The 22,199-nt window shown below is 31.5% G+C and overlaps 2 protein-coding genes across 5 annotated transcripts in view; both read right to left on the bottom strand.

Moving 5' to 3' along the window:
- Positions 1 to 1,218: 1,218 nt before the first annotated feature.
- Positions 1,219 to 5,254, bottom strand: shep (RNA binding motif single stranded interacting protein alan shepard). Of its 4 annotated transcripts, none has more exons than XM_015926483.3 (6): positions 4,688 to 5,254; positions 4,047 to 4,184; positions 3,169 to 3,661; positions 2,616 to 2,830; positions 1,925 to 2,029; positions 1,219 to 1,842 (listed from the first exon to the last, which is right to left on the bottom strand). In XM_015926483.3, the coding sequence occupies exons 1-6, from the start codon at positions 5,114 to 5,116 to the stop codon at positions 1,732 to 1,734; spliced, it is 1,491 nt and encodes a 496-aa protein (XP_015781969.1). In that variant the 5' UTR covers positions 5,117 to 5,254; the 3' UTR covers positions 1,219 to 1,731. The 4 variants fall into 4 exon arrangements, with proteins under 4 accessions (XP_015781969.1, XP_015781970.1, XP_015781971.1 ...); XM_015926484.3 differs by having other exon boundaries at positions 1,219 to 1,839; XM_015926485.3 differs by lacking the exon at positions 4,047 to 4,184.
- A 1,767-nt stretch (positions 5,255 to 7,021) lies between these two features.
- Positions 7,022 to 22,199, bottom strand: part of LOC107359992 (tRNA pseudouridine synthase-like 1) — a 33,197-nt gene continuing 18,019 nt past the window's right edge. Inside the window, exons 3-5 of the mRNA XM_089267475.1 lie at positions 8,175 to 8,340; positions 7,720 to 8,086; positions 7,022 to 7,642 (exon numbers count right to left, since the gene is read on the bottom strand). Of these exons, the coding sequence (XP_089123601.1) occupies positions 7,905 to 8,086; positions 8,175 to 8,340 (348 nt within the window). The 3' untranslated portion in view covers positions 7,022 to 7,642; positions 7,720 to 7,904. The remainder of the gene's footprint in view (positions 7,643 to 7,719; positions 8,087 to 8,174; positions 8,341 to 22,199) is intronic.

Here is a 22,199-nt window from a genome sequence, read left to right as displayed (position 1 = left end):
CAATATCAACAAATTTTAAGATAAAAGTAAGCTCAATTTTATTTTTATCTTCAAAATTTGCAGGCTGTTAAGTGTAACACCCTTTACTTAACTTTAACATTGTCAGAAAATTGTTCATGTTGCTTTTTAATCATAATTTGTAATTAGAGCTGATGACTTAAAGAGTTAAAGATTATTTTCTTTTCATCATTCGAGTTTCATTCTAATTAAGTGTAAAACATACTCGATGCAATTAAAAATGAATGATAATGATTCATAATGAAACTGTTACTAGCATTTTTCTGGTTTTGGGTTGAATTAAAGAACAGCAATTCATCAATTAGAATACATGATTCTCGTCTTTGTTAGTTTCTTAAAAGTAACAACTAATCCTGATTGCTTTACATTGGTCCACTTTTGGATATACAAGTGTCTATTCAACTCATGACAGTAAAGATAATTCATTCAGTTTCTTCGAAGTTTTTGCCGCAACAGAGGAGATAACTATGTCCATGTTAAAGTTTTTTCATTTCCTCACGATAAGTTGTCGTAATAAGTACACAAAAGATTTTTTGTCAAAATATGTTTTTTTTGTAATTTTTCTGCATTGAATACAAAAAGAGCCTAATTCAATAGGAAAAGGGTGTATTATTAGCCGGCAACTGAAGTTGTTTAATCTCCATCCTAATTATTTAGGTTTCACCGTCCGGACTTTTCAGTTCATCTTTACCAAATTGTTTAATCATGTGAAATCTGAAAATTTTTGTTCCAAAAGAGAACGAAAAAGGAATTTGAGTGAGTCAAGCAGAACGAGAAGAGAAAGAGAAAGAGAAAGGGAGAGAGAGAGTGAAAGAAAGAGAAGAAAGAGATGTGAAGGAGACAATTTCTTTCATAGTTCCAATAGTTCCATCTGCGTCTTCTTTTTACTAAGGCAATCACCATCATGACACTGACTATCTGTTTTTGACTGGACACTTCAGGAAGCCTACAGAGAATAATGAAGAAGTCAGGTAGCCATAATGTTGAGGTTGACCAAAAAACGATATCAAAGGGCGAAGAGAAATCTTTTGAATCCATCAGTTGATAAAAAAAATTGAAATTATCCGTGATTTACAGCACTGCTGAGATGATTGCTCATGAAAGTAACAATCAATGATAATGGATGAATTGAATGAGAAACTTTAAAGGTGTTGTTAGGTTTTTCGTTGCAGAAGGAGAAGGAGAAGAAGAAATAAATTGTTTTGCCTTCTTTGAAATTTTCTTTGTTATTAATCAACATAAAAAAGATGGTTCCGTAAGTAAAACAGGGTCACAATGATTAAAATTGAAGACAATCTTGACGCAGCACAGTTCATTTGCTAATGCAGTCGTCACAAAATGAGAAGAATGAAAGTAAATGGAAAATTCGAGTGGCGAGATTTAGAGAAAAGCAAAACGACGAAGATGTAAGAAATTGTGAAAAGGTGAGATGGGAAAAGGAGTGATGAAAAGAATGATTCTCTGAAGAATGAATTCTGTTTATGCGGAAAATATGAGAATCACACTGTGATGAAAAAAAAGAGCAAACAAAATGGCGAGAGACAAGGAAATACAGGTAGAAAAGGGAGAAAAAGGACAGAGAGGGAGAGAATGATGAATCTGATCTATTTTTTCTTGTAGCACAATAGACTTTTAGACCAAGGTGCACAAATTGTCTTCATTTAAAATTTAGAATAAAATTCCATTTCAATTCAACCTAAAAGAAAAGTATTCTCATTTAGGTTGACAGACTTGATAATGATGAGCAGCGTTGCTTTGTCCTAGTTCATCATTGGGAGCAACGGAAGAGGTACCACTTCTTGGATTATTGGCACCACCAGCCTGCTAAGATAAAATCAAAATGAAAATTAGATAAATTGCAAAGAAAATTTTTAAAAATGTAAAAAAATTCTGTAAAAATGTTAACCTCAGCGAGAGTAACTGGTTGTATCACTTGTCCTGGTTGAGCTGCATATAAAGCTCCAGAAGCAGCCGCGATTGCATAGGCAGCTGCTGGTGTTCCTGCCATATACTGTGAAAGATATGAAAATCAGAGTTAATAAACGCATTGGAAGAATCCAATAAAGATAAAATATGAAAAAAGTGCAGATTTATAGCTTGAACAGTCTCTTTAACTCAACCAATTTACTATGTCATCTCTACACATTACACAAATAATGGCGATAAAGTTGTCAGGCAGGGAAGGGGGTCATACATGAAATAAAAACAAAACCATGTTACCACAGTTCTGTTGACAAGTGATGCTAGGGGACAACGATCAGTAAAACGGGAGTAAAAATTGGAGTGACATTTGGGTAAAAAACAGCATTCGGGACAGATAAGACAGACAAAAGGAAAAGGGAATCTTCTTCGAATGAAGAAAAGACAAATGAACATAAAACAGGGAGTCTGATAGGATTTAACAGGTGAGGAAGGGATGGGGATGAGAGTCTAGTCAAAATGAAAGTAGGTCTAGTCATAAAAAAAAATGAAAATATTCAAGGTCCTTGGTTCCTTAGCATTGATCGAAGCAAATCTTTGAGTAAGAAAGATGTTGATAGTCTATCGAGATGACCAATAGATTGAGGAGACTGTTGGTTATCCCGTAATACACTCACAGGATGACTGGAAAGCTGAAGTTGACGCATGGAAGCTGATAACTGTGGCATCAGAGTACTGAAATGCAAAGCATTAGTGTCGATTGGCTGTGATGGGATCACTTGTGTTGTTGATTGCATGTGAGCAGGAGGTGGAACCAGATGATATTGTGTTGCTCCTGGATGCATCCATTGAGTCGCAGCAGCGGCTTGAATTGCAGCGGCGGCGGCAGCGGCTATCAAAGAAAATGAAAAAAGAAATTAAAATGGATTAACTTTAAATCTTTTGCAACTCCTAGGTACTGTATGATTTTAAATTTTATGTTGATACGATGGTATTCAACTGATTTAATAATTACGGTTAAATGTCATATTTTCTATTCTTGTGACATTTACGTTCTGAATTTGAAAGTCACTTAGAAAATTATATTGACTCGATTTCCAACGCTCTCTTAAGGAGACGAAGGCTAATAAAAAACATCAAATGGTTAAATCACTGGTGTTTGAATGGAAATTTAAAATAAGTGGAACCTTAATGATTTAAAATGCATTTCAATAATAAAAATAATCTTACCTGTGTTTGGAACAAAGGCGCATCTATCATATTGTCTTTGATGATGATGGTGGTGGTAACCAGCTGCTGCTGCGGCAGCAGCCATGTTTGGCATCATAGGTGCGGTGGCTACTCCATTTTGGTTTATGTTAGATTGGTCGGTGGGATAAGCATAAGCTGCTGTCATGGGCTGACTTGCTCCACCACCTTCTCTATTACGAATTTCATTTTTATTTTGACTCTTTTTCTTGTTTCCACCATCAGCAAATTTGACCAACAGAGGTTCTTTTCCTCCGGCAATAATTTTACCATTAAAGTGCTGAATGATCATGTCACATTTTTCCTTCGACTCCATTCTGGCAAATCCAACACCGCGAGGTTGGTTGTAATTGTCACGTAGGATTCGAGTCGAGATCACTGAGCCAAATGAAACAAGCATGGACTCTAACTCAGTCTCAGTCATATAAGAAGGTAAATTGGCAATATAAAGATTGGTAGGGTCTTGTTCTTGTTGCTGTCGAGAAAAAAATATGACAAGATTAATTGAGTTAAAAATGAATCGGATAAATGGAGTGACTTGATATTTGAAATGAACACAAAAAATACAAACAAAATTACCATATCTAATAAAATATGAGATATGATTGGTATTTAAAAAAATCGAAATGAATGCAAAAAAAATTCAGAAGTAAAATAAAAACTGGCTAAATCATAAATCATAAGAGCGATAGCAGCATTAGAAACAGTTATTAGAAACAGCTCAGAATGCTGATGCATGCTTGAATGCCACTAAGAATTAGTCTAAACAAAAATGAAAAGATTAACTAAATAAGATAAATTAGTCAAATAAATGAAATAATGCTAAATAATAAAACAACAATTGCCTGAAACCTGCTCACCGGTGATCTGTTGGGATTGATGACTGAAGAACAGTAATTAGAGGCAACAGCATTGGAATTACTCGTAACAGCCGCATAATTAGCAATCGAGTTTGAAGCAATAACTGAAGTACTTTTGCCTCTACTTGTATCGGTGCACTAAAAGATGAATCAGAAAAGTTTGAATGTAAATCAGTAATTAACTTGACTATCGGAAGGTCAGAATGGGATGGTGGAAAACATCAATAAGAAAATGAAAGCGAGAATGATAAAAAAGAAAAGCGAGTCCAAAAGACGAAAGACAGAGAGAAAGAGAGAGAAAGAGAATGAGCCAGAGGAAGATGAAGATGATGAAGGGGAGAGCAAGACTAGAGAAATCACTGATGTCAAAGAATATGTAAGATGTAAAGAAAAGGGTGACAAATTATGATAAACTATGCAAACAAAAATTCTACCCCCAAAGTAATATAAAAAATGATAAGTTCAAATATAAGGTAGTTATTATCATGTTTTATAAGACAACCGGGTAGATTAAGATTTAGGGCTGTAAGATATAAAAAATTTGTCTGTCTGTCTGTCTGTCTGTCTAACTATTTATCTATCTATCCATCTGTCTGTCTATCCTTGTAATGATAAATATCATTGACTTCGCGAAAACCAACCTTGGCCATTTGAGCCTGGACACCTCGAGTTTGTAGATGTTTAACTGCTGTCTCAGCCGATAATGGTGATTCAAAGTCAACGAATCCATAGCCTTTACATTTGTTGGTATTCTTGTCTAGTATAGCTTTCGTTGATATGATCTTTCCGTAGGGAGCACATAGTCCGTATAAATCCTTATCAGTTGTGTTGGGCGTCAATCCTTTTATGTAAAGATTGGTTCTGCTCAATTGATCAACAAAATTGACATTTCCAGAGGTGTCCACTGCATTGGGTGTATTGATCGTCCCAATACCATTTCCACCGACACCTGAAGTGGACGATGAAGATGCACTTGACCCAAGGCCTGAGGTTGATCCTTGGGAAGATGATGAACCACTAGTACCTGACGATGAGACTGGGAGTGAAGATGTAGGCATGCGAGAACACATTTTGGTTTAGTTTAACAAAAAAATCTGACCTTTAATTTAACTTGATCAGAGTATAAATAATTAAATTAAAAATCAATGTTGATTGTCAATGTAAGTTAATCAAAACAATTAAATCATCTTTAATCATTTCACTGTGAAGAACAGTTTCTTTGTTATTTTGACATAGAGAGGAAAAAAATAATGGCCTCCTGAGCTCAGAGCCTGCTCATGCGCAACACTGAAAGGAAACTGACAGATTCTCTTTGCCAATCTCTTTGTTTGAGAACGAAATGGTTGCAGCATCAAAGCGCGTTATTTAACTATTGGTTTACATAATCTTCAATCATTTTTTAAATAACTAACTGATTGTTTTACCATAAATTAATCTTTAATCATATAAATAAACAAACATCAAAGTGAATTTATCAAACATGTTCCCTATAATATCCAATATTTGCGGATTACTAGATTTTAGACTTGATTCATAGCTTAACCAGATTAAAGGAATGGATAAACCTGTTTCTTTGCAGCAAATGTTAAATCCTGGTGCAAGCGAAAGCAAACAATGAAAACCAAGAGTACATTTGAAATTGTAAATTATTTATCAATAATCTAATAGAGATTATAATTGGGTGAGTGCAAAAAACCAAAATTAGTGGTTGGTTGCAGCTTAGGTTAAGTGTCTATTTAGTCTGCAATTATTGGGTTGTGCAATTTGCAGTGAGTTCAGGGTTGGAAAAGTCCATTTAAATACAATAAGAGCATTAAACAAATTATCATAGAAACATCTTTAATCGCCAATTGACGACTTTCATTTCAAGTACTTCTGTTTAACATATCGTCTTAACAGCTAATCATTATAATCATTTACAAGTTATTACTACACCTTCGAGTCCATTATGTAAACCAAAATTATCTCTTGATTTTTTTACTTGATTTGTATTAAATAATCCATTGGCGAATGAAACTCTCACTAAGGGCTATTGACAAAAACTGACATTTTTAGTAAAAAGGTGAGACTTGGTGGGCTTGTAGGAGCATAAAAACTGAGTCCATTAGCGGCAGTTTTCGAAAATAGAGAAAATCGAGTCCAAAGTTCAAATTTCGATCGCCTTCTATTTAATTATGGATTATGTTTTCATGAAACCCATTTACCGATTTACTTACCTTTGTTGGTCAATTAGAAAAAGAACTTATTTCGCGAAATAAAATTGTCTGTTTATATACAACAGGTCACTTCGATTTTCGGCTAAATCTGGCGCATTCTGTGACCGTAAGAGTTAGCTGAAACTTAATATAAAAATGATTAATATAGAAATAAAAATGTCGATAAAAATTGTTGATGAACATCAATGATCGAACACTTTTTTCAATTTATCAACAGTTCTCGCGATTTTGGTCATTAGCCTGAAAACTATGAGCTACAATATCCCGAGAATGGAAGCGCCTACAATTATTAGATTGCATTACGGGATCATGATTGTAATTATACCAATAAGCCAGCTTGAATTGAACAATGGCAAGACTGAGAAAATTTAGGAAATAAAAATTATGAGGCCAACGTCGCCTTAAACTTTCACAACTTTGTAATATTGATGTTATTTGGTCAAAGGAAACAACAGATCCTAAATTGCATTATATTTTGATTATTGATATTACCTTTTGAGGACTCAAAATGACGAGTGCTCGATGCATATTCTACTGAATGGCAATCGTGAAGAAATCCTAATAACTACAATTTTTAGTGTTTTCAACATTCATCCAGAAGTTGGACAAATGAAAAGGATTAGGAATACCAATTTATATACCGCTTATGATTTTTGAGAGCCAAAAATTAAATTAGTCGTAATCGACAACGATGATACGAGTGTATTTCCATGCATTGCATACTTAATGTTTTAGGGACAGCACTATCAGAAATGGAGATTGTGGAACTAAAATACCAGTTTATTTATACATATATCGATTTCCATTCACGACAAGTTTTGTATGCCGTGTCAGAAAACGCAGCCCTTTTTGATAGAGCATAATTTGAGAGCCTCTTTGATAGAGCATAAAATTTAAAAAATGTAGTTGACGCTTAAAATACAAATCGATTGATTGAATCTGTAAGTAGGTTAATTTAAACCGATATCCGATCTACCTGGAAAAATGGTAATTTAACCCTGTAGATGTCACAGATTATGCAAAACATTTCTTGCATCGGCTGAAAAATAATTAAATCGCAGATCCAATTTAAGATGAATCAACAAGAGGCTATTTTTTCAGGATAAAATAATGAGCCATAAGGACAGTTATATTGACATCAAATGCACCTCCACCATTTAGAAGCTTTGGCAGCTCAAGCAGCCGTCCAGCCGCAAAATCTGAATCATTATGAGCATTGATCGTTCGCTTCTGATCTGTCAAAAGCCTCTAACTACATGTTTATCAATATACCATCAAAACATGTCAAAATATCACTTTGTTTGTAACCAAAAAGGAAAGATATGAACCTTTCAACTCGATTCCTTCAATTGCATCCATTACATGGAAACAGCAGTAAACCTGGTGTAGAAAGAAAATGAAATTATATTAAAATAAATAACGTATTAATGTAACAATTTGACTATAGATGTACTTACAGAACACACAATCGAAGTTCAATCACTATTAAAATATGTTAGACAATAAATAAAATGTATGGTTGATCGGAAAATCATTAATTGAAAAACTTTTAAACCATTCAATACAAAATTTTCATAACAAAAACCTCTAGTGACATCTAGTAATTAACAGTGGAGACTAATCTTACAGCGCAAGATTTAATCTAAAAAAATTTGAAAGTTTCATCTTGTTTATCATCATTAAATTGCTGTTGATCTTCATCGAAATCTTCTTCAACCTCCTTTTCGTCGAAACCATCATCAGATTCCTTTTCATCATTGACAGGCACTGGTCCTAAATTTCCCGAATAATACAATTGCTTGACATTGGTTGGATTCAAAAAGTCTGTAAATGAAGACAAAAAAATGGTAAAATTAGTCAAAGCATAAAATTAAAATTAAATTTAAAAAACCAAATGACACATTTAACTTACCTTTAGGATCATATTTAATTTCAGCTAAATAAAGACCATCAGCTGGAGCCATGAAGTAATGGTTAACCCATTTATGTTTTTCTGGTTCATCCAACATGAGTTTAAAGTGTTCAATGGGAAAAGCTCGTGAGCCAACCATGATGATTGAACCAATCATCCTACGTATCTGGAAAGATAAATAGAGGTTTCAATTAAATTGCAATCAATATTGTGGGGACATAATTGGGAGATTTGTAAAGAGTGAGAAAAGACCAAAAAAATAGATTTCGTCAATCAACTTGGCAAATTGTTGAATCTCGGTGAATACGTGATGAAAACAATTGAAGAGCAAAATGTAATCTAACCAGAATTGTGATGAGATGAGGAAAAGGGTGAAAAAGATGTTTGCTGATTGAATCAAAGTTAAATGAAAAGGTTGAATGAAATAGACAAGTAATTAAGGAGTTATTTGAACAAAGTCACATTCATTCAATGTCAACTACAACTTACAGACAAAATAAACGTTTCATTCATTTTCATGCACATTTATTTGTAACCTAATTACAATTTAAACGTCACCAGCAAAGAAGAAGAAGAAACTCATCATCATAACCATCAACATGAACATCATCATCACCACCAGCAATTGAATGAACATTTTTCTGGCAAAAGATGAGGTGAAATGAGAAAAAAAACAAATTTCATTTTACCGTTAAACTAGAAGATATCAAATCAATGCCAGACAAGTAAACAAAATACACATGAAACGATCCAAGGAAACCTCGGAAGTTATCTCAATGTTCCGGGTAAACCGGTTCATGTGAACACTTTCATCACTATTATTGTTACGAAGGAAAAGCGTCTCAAAAACTTGTTCAACTTGGTTTTGCAATTGGATTCAAATTGGCTTTCAATTTTGCTCAATAAAAGATGATAATTAATCATTTATTGGCATCACTCAATGTTTAGAAGATTGTAAATTGCAAAATTAAACAGTTAATCAGTTTGAATAATCGGGTAAAATTGTTAATTGTTGGTTTCGATGTGATTTTTCATGTGGCTTTCCTTTCAGGTTGACAGACTTTTCAAAATCAATTGTACCCAAAATTGGGTGAGTTAATTGAGTGCAATCATTTCTTAACACTTGATTAACATCATCACAATTAATGAGTCTGTAAATGTCATCAATGATTACCTAATTTATTGGTTAAATCATTGATTATTTGTTTTCAACCCAAAATGGAGAAGAGACTTGACATTTAAATTAACAACGTAAACATTGGGCAAACATTTCTTGAAATAGTTCAACTCTCTTTATACAATCAAATGACCATGAATAAGCAATCAATCACAATCAGTCTCATCATTGATCAATCAATGGCAATAACAAAGTAAATAGTAATACGAATAATTAACCAGTAATCAAAGTAATTGCCAGTAAACATGAGCAACTCCAATAATCTTGGAAAACCTTTGCAACGATTCATTTCAATTGTGATAATTTTTCATCAAATTGTAATCAACAGACAAAGTGAAAAGGTTAACAATGGAATCAACTTTGAAAATTAATAATCAATTGAATGTTAAAGAGACAATTAAATGTGACAATAAACGCACTTTACGGGTCAATGTTTAACCAACAATCGAGACTTTCAAGGATTGCAATAAGGTAACAACGAAAGGGAAATACTCAACAAATTAAAATGTTTAATCATTTTAATCATCGTCTGTCTGGTAACCTTGTTTAATTGTGTTCAAATGGTTCTGATACACCAACAAATTGTGATGCAAAAAAAGGTTCAAATCTAATAGAATTGATTAGCTAATTGTTAATTTGCTTTATTGGGAACCTTGAAAATTGTTGCAAAAGCCAAATCATAATGAGATGATTTTGTTAACTTGCAATTTAACATGATTAAAAGTAAACCGTCAATTATTGGTTAAAATGAATGCCCGTAAGCATGATTAACAATTAAATGGTAAATTAAAGATTTCAGTTTTCAGTGTTAATCAACAATCAACTTCAAGTTTGTTCATTTTTCTTCTTCTTCTCACCATTTTCACCTTGTATTTTTCAAATACTAGACAGTTAATTACCATTGTAATCAGACAAGATTGTTTGATAATTATTATTATAATTAGTGATTTGATCAATTTCCTTTTATTTGTTTTTCTCTCGCCATTCTTCAACGGTTTTTCAAATTATTTTAATAATAATTACTATTATGATTAAAGAAACAAAGTAACTCTTTTTTCTTCACCATTGCTGGCGATGTTTTGCGTGCCTTTCAAGTGAATCAAACCAGTAATCATGCTGATATGTACATAGTCATTAAAAGGGTTTAATCATTATAATCAAAAGCTAACTAACCATGATGATCAAAAAGCTGTTACATGTTAACTCATGTGGCTTAATTAACTTTCAAATGATTGTTATTATGATTGTCTTTATTGTCACTGTTAATAATCAAATGATGAGGATTCAAGATGATTATAAGATGAAATATGATGATATATTAACATGAATTCAAAGACGATTAACCAATTTTACCAGTTAATCACACATTGGGTTAGCTTCAGATTAATGATCATTTTTGCATCAAAATTAATGGCTTTTACAAAGTTTATTGAATCTGGATCAAGTGAAAGGTGACCAGAGTTTGGGTTAAATCAACAGATTTAAAGATGAATCTGGTAAACCATTTTAACCAGTTTTCAATGCATATTAAGAGTGAAAATTTATCTGACAGACTTTAACTAAAAGTGAAATTGGTTTACTTTATTGGTTCAAGTTAAATACAAATTATCGGGTTATTTTGATAAATTGGTTGAAAACCTAAAATTCAACTTGAATTGATGGTTGCTTAAAGTTTATTTCAACCCAATAAACCATTTCATGTAAAGTGATATGCAAAGTTACTCACAAAGGTTTCACTGGTTTAAGGTTTAGTGTCATTGGCTTATTTGGCATTAATGACATTATTGGACAGTTATCTTAGTCAATTTATTGGTTTGAAAATTCATTTCATCCCGAACAAGTTTCCCATGTAACTGAATGTGTTCAGTCGCAGTTGAGTTCAAGTTTATCCAGATTTATCTTGTGACAGCAACTTGGCTAATTTTGCATTTTATTGACCGCATTTTTTTGCGCCTCAATTAATGGATTGACCATTCTATATTTACTGCTTTGGTTTATCTGAGTTCAATTTCGTAATATTTTTGTACTTGCTTCATGGCTTGATAGATGAACTGTTCAACAGGCTGCATCTAAATAACATTTGTTTTTAAGTCCAAAACGTTAACATTTTTTGGCAACTCAAATATGTAATTAATCAAGTTACTTTTTGGTTGAACAGAATGACAAGAGCTAAGAATGATTAACTTGATGTTGATGGTGAAAGATTTTAAATTTGGTATCAGAAGATGAACTTTTTTGTACCATTTTTTGTTTGGATAGACAGCATTTGATCATCTTTCCCTAGCAACTTGCACTGAACAAGAGGCTAAATCTGATGAATACAATGAAACAACAGTCAACAATCAACGCCATCAACAAAATGAACGTTAATTGTAAAGGATTAAAATTCCTGGTAAATCAACAATTGCAGTAAAATTGAAACATTTTATAAAAAATTTTACATTTTTGTTTCACCCAAAATGTTGACTTGAAAAGAGCAATTTTGATGAAAATAAAAATACATTTCAACTTAAAATGATAATTAACAGTTTCTTTAAATCTATAATTAACGATGATGAATTATCAATGTAATTAACCGTTTTCACGTTGATTGTTGAATAAGCCAAGTAAACTGAATTAGCGATCAGAGGGCAAATTAGATATTCCAGTTATAATTGAGTTTGTCTCGAGCTAACAATCAACTATCATAACTGTAGGATCAGTTATAGTTAATTAATTGTTGAGAGTAAAGACTGAATCTGTAATTAGATATAAGCTTTGATTTTCACCAAAAATTGCCATCACTTTAATCAGTTTGTTGACAAAAGTGATTCAATTATTGCAAGTGAAATGTTAAAGGTTTCAATTGTTTGCCTTTTTTCATGATAAACTTAATAAACTTGATCATTGACTTTACCAACCTCATGATAGACTTATGAATTTCATGGTAATAGATGAAAGTGATTCAATAACAGAGTGACTTGGAGATGCAAATGTAACAAGTTTGAAGGTGAAGACGGTTGCAAAATGTATCTAATTAATTTTACCAGGTTAATCAACTTTTCTAATTTGATTATCATCAATAATCATTGTATTAATATATCACCATTAACAGTTTTGACAATCAATTTAAAACATTTTGTTGGCTTGAGAAGAGTAAAAGTTAAATGAAAAAACAAACATCATTAGAGGTAAGGAAACGTTAAGATGCGGAATGAGGTATTAAAATGAGAAATGGTTAATCAATCATAATAAATCCTTAAACTGTCGAGTATTTTGAATCAAGTTTAGTATCAATTTTTGGAGGAAAGGAGACATTTGAAAAGGTAAAATGAATCATTTGCAAGTCCCGATAGGTTTTTGGTGAAAAATTAAAAAGTGAAAATAAGTTGAAACAAAATGTAAAATAACAAACAAATTGCAAGCTCAAGGGATCTGGGAATCAAGATGAAGATGCAGATGCTTCATGTTTCATGGGTTTTCAATTGACAATGATACTGAAAATGAGGCAAATAAACGTATATTTTGTAACCTTGTTTATAGAGACATTTTTGTTTACTGTGCATTCCAGTCTTGATGATGATGAAGAGGAATTGAAGATGAAAAATGTTCACTTCTGTCTGGAAGGAGGACTGAGTAGGTAGACAGGGAACCAAGAGTTTATTTCATTTCAAGTTTTCATGTTGAGTTCATGAAATTGGCTTATTATTGAATTGAGGCAAATAGAGAGGAAAAGTTGTGAAATTGGGATTTTTTTCGCTTCTTCTTCTTCTTTTGCTTCTTCTGCTTGTTCTTGCAATGAAAATGAATGATAGAGACAGGATGATGATTATGATGATGATATTGATGGTTAAGAGGTTCACAACAGTTAATGGATGAGAGTTGAAACTGATGATGGAAAATTGTGTTCAATCATGATTAGTGTGACAATAAGCATGAGATAAATGTATTCCATGTGAATAAGGATATTATCTTGAAATAGAAATGAATGAAAACAAATTAGTTATCTGGTAAAAATTAACATTAACCATCTCAATCAATAAATCAATTTACATTTGAAAGGCTCATAATTTTCAATTACAATCCAATGTTTCAACTTAACCAACAATGCCTAATGAAAATAACAATAGACTATCATCTTTCCTTAATTGTTGAATTGTTTCAACAGCATCTTTCAATTGTAACAACATTTTTTATTAATTTCATCAGCAATTAATAAAAAAAGCCATGAAAACAGGTTAAATTATCATTAGACCAACATTAATCATAACCAGAGTTGTGACTTGGATTTTGTTACAAACCAGAGATTTGATAACAAATCATTTTCAGTCTCATTTTGTGTTGAACCCAAAAGACCAAGTAAACTGGATCAGAAAAGGCAACTTTTACATCAATTAAGGGTAACAATTAAAGTCGATTGACCAGAACGAGCAACAATTGTAATTACTTTGAACAATCAGCTAAATGATGGTTAAACATGCAAACAGTCAATTAGTAATGAATTAATTTTCAGTACAGAAAAGTATGAAAAAGGGAAAACATTTGTCAACTTTCAACTTTCAAACATTGAGGGTGATTATGATGGTTGAATTGGTTAAACCCAAGATTGTAAGTGAGACTGAATTGATGAGCAATCGGAGTTTCATGTTATTATCAAGTATTGATCGTTGTCAGTCTCACTTGACAATGTCATTAAACCATTGTTTTTACAGATACAATTCAAGGTTGAACAGAAGCTTGAAAATGGGCAAAAAATAATACAAAAAAAGGTTTCAAACAGATAATAACTCATAGACTCAAAATCAACTGAAAACTCATTTTAAATGTCTTAATGTAAGTTCAGTTTTCACTTTTATTTCACTTTCAACAACTTTCAATCGTATCTTCATCTTCAGTCTGCAAACTGTTTCATTAGACATTTATCATCATCAACTTTCAATGTTATTGAAGACGAGAAAAAAAAGATGTTTAAAGCCAAAAATTTGCTCCTTTTTTATCTCAGTTTACCGACTTTTACAATGAATTTTCCTTCATGCTAATCAAATCAATTAATCGTTTCAATTGTACAGCTTATGTACAGAAAAAAATGTCAATGAAAGTTAATTTAGCCTGAATATTGTTGACTTTGTTGAATTGAAAGGAAAGGCAAAAAAGCAGCAAAAATATATACACAGCTTTGATTGATGCAAGAATAGATTCAACTTTGAAAATGAGCAACAACGAAAAGAAAGCATTATTAGTATTCTGGTTGCGATTCTTGCTTGCTGCTCAGTACTCAGCCAATGTGTCTGAGTAAATTACAAGACATTCATACAAGCTCATGAAGCTGATGAAATGATAATATTGAAAGACAGGAAAGAGAAAAAGTTATTTCGTAATTGAAATAATGTTTGAAAGTCAAATTTTTGAGTAACAAGCTGGTGAAATATTTATGACAAGTTGACTCAATGAATAAGGTTACAAATGCAATGATTTCAATCTTTTTTTTCCCAATCTTTTTTACCAATTTTCACTTTTATTGCCATTGAGTTAACAAAAGATGAATGGTGAAACAATAAAAATGATGTAAGCAAATCGATGGACAAAATGTGAAATGTTACTGAACAATTGCAATATTCAGCTATTAATTGCAATTATTGTGAGACTGTTAATGAGTTACAACAATTGTTGGTAAATGATCAAAAGGCAAAAGTTCACAGTTCAAACTGAGCTTGCAATCTTGATTCAGTAGATTTCAGTTGATTTGGGTTTAAAGATGATTTTTGAAGCTACTTGACTTATTGAAATCATTATTTCACAAATTCATAATCCCAGCTTAATTCAATAAGATAACCATCATTTATCAGTTTTTATAACCTTTATGGTTATTGAGTTGTTTAATGATTTCTGATTCATTTTAATGGGGAATTTGTTGTCACTTTAATAATGCAAAATGATTCAACAGGGATTTCAGTTCAACTTTTATGTCAAAGTGCAGAGCATTAAATTTTGATTTCACTGAATATTGAAGTGAAGTAAATCTTAAGTAACTCTGTCTCTGTAGACAGGACTAGCTGTTGTCAATTTAAAGTTCAAGTTAATCAAAAATTGATTTCTGATTAATAATCATTTGCGATTTTAATGCACTTCACCTTGACTTGATTCAAAGCTATCATGCAACCTGAGAAACTTTCATTTGTTATTTGGATTGAATCATGATTTTGATGCTTTTTAAGCTTCCATCTTTACTAATGTAACCATAAAGAGAATCACTTTTAATGTTTGAAAAGCTCTCCATTAACACTGAATCTTTGTCTCAATTATTGACAGGTTTGAAATGTTTGTGAGTTTCATTGTTGATAAGTTTATCGCAATTAAGAAACTAAATTAAGGTCAACGGTTCGATAGGAAGAGGGAAAAACCAAGTGACCACTCCTAGTAATGATATCAATTGTCCAAAGTGTGCTGCAGTAAAGATTAAACAAAATGACAAATTGATTGGAATTAACAATCAATCTGATAATTATCGATTCAAGTGTTACTCGTTGACCAGATTTGGCTTGATTCACCGAATCCACTGCCATGCTTTAAACTGAGAACAAAAAGACTGGCAAAAATCAATGAATCGCAAGGTTTTCACGCAACCTCATGATACTTTTGCAGTCAACAATTTTTGCTCACAAATTTTTTGTGTCTCAAGTAAAGATGAAATGCTGAAAATAACTTTATCCTGAATATTTTCTTGTTTCAGTTCAATAATATCAATAATCCAAAAGTAGCTACTTTTCAATATTATTTACAATTTATGCCCATCAAATCAGTGTAATGTAATATTAATTGTGTGATAACTTTTCATTTTAACTTTTAAACGATTAAATATCAAATGCTTTTTTGTCAAACTGCATTAAAATGATTGAGATTTCATTGTATTAATATGTTAACATTCAATATTCAACAAAATTTCAAATTAATTGCAATTGAAATGTGACAGGAATATGAGAAGTTTCAAGCATTTGTTCAATGTTCAGTTTCAAATTCAATGTGAAAGATGAACTGAAATAAACATTTTATTCAAATTGCTATGAAAAGGTTGATCAAAAGATGCGAACCAATTTTAATTGTAAATGATAACATTTAAGGAAAGCTGAATAATCTTTGATTGTTATTTATGTAAAATTAATTGAAGTGTTAATTCATTTCGCTATTTAACTTGATTGACATTGACTAATGATGTTCAATGAATCTGCTTCTTTAAGGCTTTCCAATTGTAATTCAATCATTTAATATTCATTTAAATTGTTGATTTAATCTGTTCGTCTACTTGAAATGTTTGAACACAGAAAACGTAAAATGTCACTTGAACATCATTAATCAAATGGATAATTAATTGTAATAAATGAATATAAGTTAACCATTATATTAATCAGTATCATGATAATCCTAATGATTATATTGGAAAAGGTTAAAATTGAGAGTGAAAAGAATGTTAATACTTAATTGTTGATGATTAACATAAGCACAAAAAATGATCATCATGACAATAATGATAATGATCATGATAATAATAATGATTATCAAGGATAATGATATTGTTTCTTGGCATCAGTCAGCTTCAACTAATCCAAGTTTATTGAAAACTGAAAAGTGTCCAATAAAGCAAATTGTTATTATCGTTAATCAACAATCAGATCACAACTTTAATCAATTGAAGGTAAAAGGCTAATTTTAAACACTTTCATCTCTATTAACTTTTATTCATGAAAAATGAGTTTTCAATCATCATTAAAGCAGCAATTTTGAAGCATTTTAAAATATCTTATTATAATATTTTGATTAAGACGTTAAAATGTGCAAAAGTGTCCAATGAGTTGGTCAAAGGCTTTCAACTTTTACTGTCCTTTGGATGGTCAGTTAAGCCAAGCATTTTCATCAAATTTCATGACAATCAGGGTTTGATGAGCGACATGATGAGATGTTGGATAATGTTGAACAGTGAAATAGTTGACAAAAAATATGATTACTTAGTTAATGTTATTTCAGTTTTTCCTCCGTCAACTTGTCTTCATGGTCATCAACATTGCAACATGTTTCAGTGTAAAGGGATGAAGATGAAGATGAAAATCCCTTTGGTTAACAGCAAAAAAAGGATCAACCAGAAAAGGTAAAAAAAGCGAGACATTGAACCAGACTAATGTAAAGGTAAAGCCATTTCATGGAAATCCTTTTAACATTATCAAGGTGAACCTAAAGGTTTTCTTATTATATGCGCATGATAAAAGCACATATTAACAACATTAGTCTCATCATCATCATAACCATCATCAGCATCATCAACATGATCAACATCGTCAGAGTCATTTTCTTACCCTAATTTAATCTTGAAAGGATAACATGGCTTTAAGGACAGACGAAACAACTCAGTAAAATGTATTACATTTTGATTCGCATTATTGATCTAATAATGATAACATTAAGATGTTTATATTGTGTCTACAATGCACCTCAATATTAGCAAATAATTGAATTAAAGGAGAGATTTATTGAGATGAGAATCATCATGAAAAATGAACAAACAATTAACAAGCAAACATTTCCAAGTTTCAATGTTTACCTTTTTTCTGGTTTCACTTTTTGCTTTGAATATCGTTAGATGGCGCTTAGACAATCGACTGTTAAATCAATCATTTTTCAATATTTTATTAATTGTTGTTGTTAATTTTGTTGGCGATCATTTTGTCTACAGTTGTGAGCAATTAAGACAATTGACATTTATAAATGAGGAAAATATCCATCAATAAAAGTCAGTAATTTTTAATCATCTATTCTGATGAAGTGGCAAAAGGATAACAATTGTAAAGATTGAAAATGTCTGCCTAAGGTGATGAGGAGTAAATGAAGATAAATGATGTTTCATCCTTTTTTTTGTTTGTTTGTTTCAATAAATGGTTGGAAAAATTGGAAACAATTTTTCAATTGTTGTTACAATCAAACAATTAAACGTGAACACATGTTTTTAAACAAATAGTTTTGATGATTGGTAAAAGGTAGGGAAGAGATGAAAGATAATTAACTTTCATTGTTATTTAATATTGTAATGTTGAAAGTAAACAAGAGTGACAAAGTGGAGAAGGGAGGAAGATGAAGATGAAAGGATGAAATGGATGAAAAGAGATGAAAAGAGTTGAATAAAAGAGACAAGATGAAGAGTTGCTCAGAAGGATAAAATGATGATTAACAATTTGATGCAACAATGTTAAGGTCAACATGGTGAAGGTTTCCTCAAATTCAGGTTGAGAAGGAAAAGGAAGATAAATATGGCGATCGTCATCATGATCAGGAAGATTAAGATGGGAAAAAAAGATTATCAAAATAGTCTATTAATAAAAACAAATCAATCAACAGATCATTTCAATTGAACCATTAAAATGGGCTGAAAAACTCAGGTAATTGGTAAAGGATGACACACAAGATGACGCTGTCTTTTATCACCATTTATATACAATGTTCAATAGTTTTATCGATCAGAATTGGAATCAGGTTAAGTTCAAGAGTTGTGTGTGTTACTAGCAAAATGTCTGACCAAGCATAAAATAGTCATCAAAGTGAATCAAATCTCAATATGTTTCCATGAAAATGAGATAAAGAGAGAAAGAAAATGAAAGCAAGTTATTTAAATGATTGTGTTATTAATGTAACCAAATTAATAATCAAATTGTCGGGTAAAGCAAGTCTGTTAATGGTAAAATATAATAGATAGCAAATCAATGTATTATCATCAATTTCAGACATTTATACATATATTTCAGGGCTAACAAGTCAGACAGTTTTTTTGTGTTGCTGCAAGTAACAAGACAAAAAAAACAACAAAACTGTAGAGAAGTACCAGAATGCTGAAAGAAAGGCTCAGACAGAGAGATGATTCTCTTCATGATGATAAGTGAGTAAGACCTTTGTTATATTGTCAGACATTATCGACCTGGATATAGTTAGAAACCTGTCTAGCAAAGCTGAAACTACGTTACTATTAAATGTTACGTTAACCTCGTTTCTTGCCTTTACGTCTGTCTGTTGTTAATATTGTTTTCTGGTTCAAGTGAGCAACAAACAAGCAAAAAAAGGTTATTAAAAAACCCAGAAATACAATAATAATGATAATAATGCTATTAGGGTACAAACAAAAAACACGAGAGTAAATAAAGTATGAAAGGTTCACAATGAGCCCATGTTTGTATAATGATCACCATCATCAGCACAATGATAATTTTGATATTCACTTGTTCATGGTAAACAAGAAATGAAGATTCAATCAGATAATAAGTTGGTATCAATTGTGAATATACACAAAAACATAATCTCACAAGTTAACATTAATCCAACCTGAGTTGGCTTTTGGAAACGTTTTGTTGAATTTACCTTTGAAAAAATAAATTGCAAAATATTTAATCATCTGATTATTTCTTAACGATTCAATGTTGAACAATTTGGATCAATTTTCAATGTCTCATGACAGTGTCTCCCTGTAGATGAACCTTGAAATATTGTCGACAAAAAAAGGATGAAAATCAATGAATTAAAGGTTCATTGACGTACACATTTAAATCTGGTAAGCAAAAAGATTGACATTGACTAATCATGGAAAGCTGATCATTTCAGGTTTCAATGAAAAAGTGACTTTTGTCAATTTGATTTACAGACAAAAAAGGTAAGCAAATAATGTTAGACAAAAGGTGAATAAAAATACATTTGCAAAACGATTGTAATGAGAAAATTTGAATCACAATTATCATGCAAAGACCATTAATATTACCAGTAAAAACGTAACTATTGAGCTTCCCTTTAGTTGAAACTTTGTAACATTTTCATTTTTTTCTGCCTTTTACTTTCTGATGCAAAAGATGTAAAAATTATCAACTCCCAAGTTTATCATATATTATTATTAAAGTTAGACGGTGGGTTGAGTGAAAATAATTAGTTAACTTTGAATCAAGTTATTTGTTACAATATTTTGTGTAACATTACTTGCCATCTTCAACTTATTATCATCACTTTAACGTGATAATGTTCATCAACATGAAAACAGATGAAATGAAGTAAAATTCATTTTTCCCCTGATGGCATTCAAGTGAAAAGGAAATTGTTTCAAATTTTTTTTCTTCAATCTTTCAATAAATTTTCTGCCCAATTTTCAAGGTAAATTTTTTCACATTTAAACTGTCAAAAGGTTTGTAAATTAAACTCAACAATCTCTAGTTGATTGCAATAATTAATGCACTGAAAGTGCTAACAATGGTTAGAGTCAACATTGAGTTGACTTTGTGTTTCAAGTTTGAAAGTGTTTTTAGGTGAAAAAGGAAAGGTGTTGAGAGTAAATCAAAGGTTGATTAAAATAGGAACCATTAGTGCTATCAAGAGAATCATGAAATATTGAAAGATGCTTTTTGTTGAGCTCGTGTACGATGTTCATGACATTAAAGTCTTTCCAAATAATTTAGATTGCATGACGAGCATTAATATATAAATGAGTGAGAAGACAGAAGCAGAGGTTAAAAATGTTTGAAGATCAGACAAACATAATCGTCCCTTTAAAGGTCTTTCCCAATAACAGAATCATCATCAGCATAATCAACGTAAAACTCATTTAAATCTAGACTGGCAGTGTTTTCCAGGGAAACACACACAGATTGAGGATGAGTAGATGACTGAGATGATACAGTGATGATGATGATGAAGGATTTTTGTTGGCAAAAAGAGAGAAGTACAAATACAGAGACAGACAGAAGTCATTAATAATCTAGACATAAATTCATTAAGCTACAGAAATAAAAGTTGGTAATGAATTTAATGTCCAGTTGAGTTGGATGTGTTACCCATTGAGAAGCAAGTAACAGCCTCTTGAAACAGTAAAGGCAAAGGAGAAGCTAATTAAGAATAAATTGGCGAGGTATTTCCTTGCAACTAGTAACATCTTAAAGATGATCATCATCATCAACATCAGAATGAGAGATGAAAAAAAACCACTCCCAAGATACTCAAATATTTGTAAGTAAAGGCAGGGTCCAGACGACAGGGATTGATGACACTAACGTCAAACCTTATCAGCCTTTTATATTTTAACTCAGGGCATCGGCAAGTTTCTTATCAACTTGATCAGTATCAACATGAAAACACCACAAGATTTGTATCTTTCAAGAATCTTGTTTTTCCTTTCAATTCTAGAAATGAAAAGGAAGGAAAAGATTGTTATTAACATAATAATGTTGACGAAATGGTTCATCAGAATTATGATGGAAGATAAATAGTGATAATTAATGAAATTATAAAAGATCAATAATAAAAGGTTATAAAAGGTAATCAGAGAAACAAGTGATTCAATGTAATGTTGATGATTAAGGAAACCCTTTTCCTCTTGAATCAGTGTTCATTGAAAAGGTCAAGCAAACAATTATTACAATTACATTGTGACATGACTGGTAATTGTGTCTGGTTTATGGACATTTTTAATTGCCCACAATTAACCAGCCAAATTAACTGAACATGGAACTGAAAAGGCGTGAGTTGGCGATAATGATGGAGTTTTGGTTTCATTTGAAATCAATGTTGACTGGGAAGTAAAATAACCTCAAGGCAAATCAGATTGGCGCCTCATCAACATTGAAAATGATAGGATTGTGTAATCATGAGATGATGAGGCCAGGATGGAATCAGAAGAAAAGAAGATCAAGATTGAGATTGACTTTTCTCTTCTTCTAGTTTCTAATAAAAGATGAAAAGTTTCAGCTTTTTTTTTCTTGCAAGTAAACTTAATATGTTGCCATAAATCAAAGCAACTTTCAGTTGATTGGTGAACCTTTCCTAATCAGGCTTTGCGATTCAAATTGTAATTAGTAGAT

This window comes from Tetranychus urticae, chromosome 2, assembly GCF_039701765.1.
Source record: "Tetranychus urticae isolate SD_2017Ah chromosome 2, NJAU_TeUrti_SD_1.0, whole genome shotgun sequence".
Classification (NCBI taxonomy): domain Eukaryota; kingdom Metazoa; phylum Arthropoda; class Arachnida; order Trombidiformes; family Tetranychidae; genus Tetranychus; species Tetranychus urticae.
The sequence above is the reverse complement of the archived record's forward strand: the minus strand, read 5'-3'. Positions and strand labels throughout refer to the sequence as shown.

What these genes read in the sequence shown, in the direction of transcription:
- shep (XM_015926483.3), bottom strand. Translation starts at nt 5,116, where the DNA reads ATGTGTTCTCGCATGCCTACATCTTCACTCCCAGTCTCATCGTCAGGT. An exon ending in CGCCTTTGTTCCAAACACAG is followed by an intron (nt 2,831 to 3,168) that starts GTAAGATTATTT and finishes TTTCTTTGATAG; the next exon opens with CCGCTGCCGCCGCCGCTGCA. An exon ending in TTCAGCTTTCCAGTCATCCT is followed by an intron (nt 2,030 to 2,615) that starts GTGAGTGTATTA and finishes TATCTTTCACAG; the next exon opens with TATATGGCAGGAACACCAGC.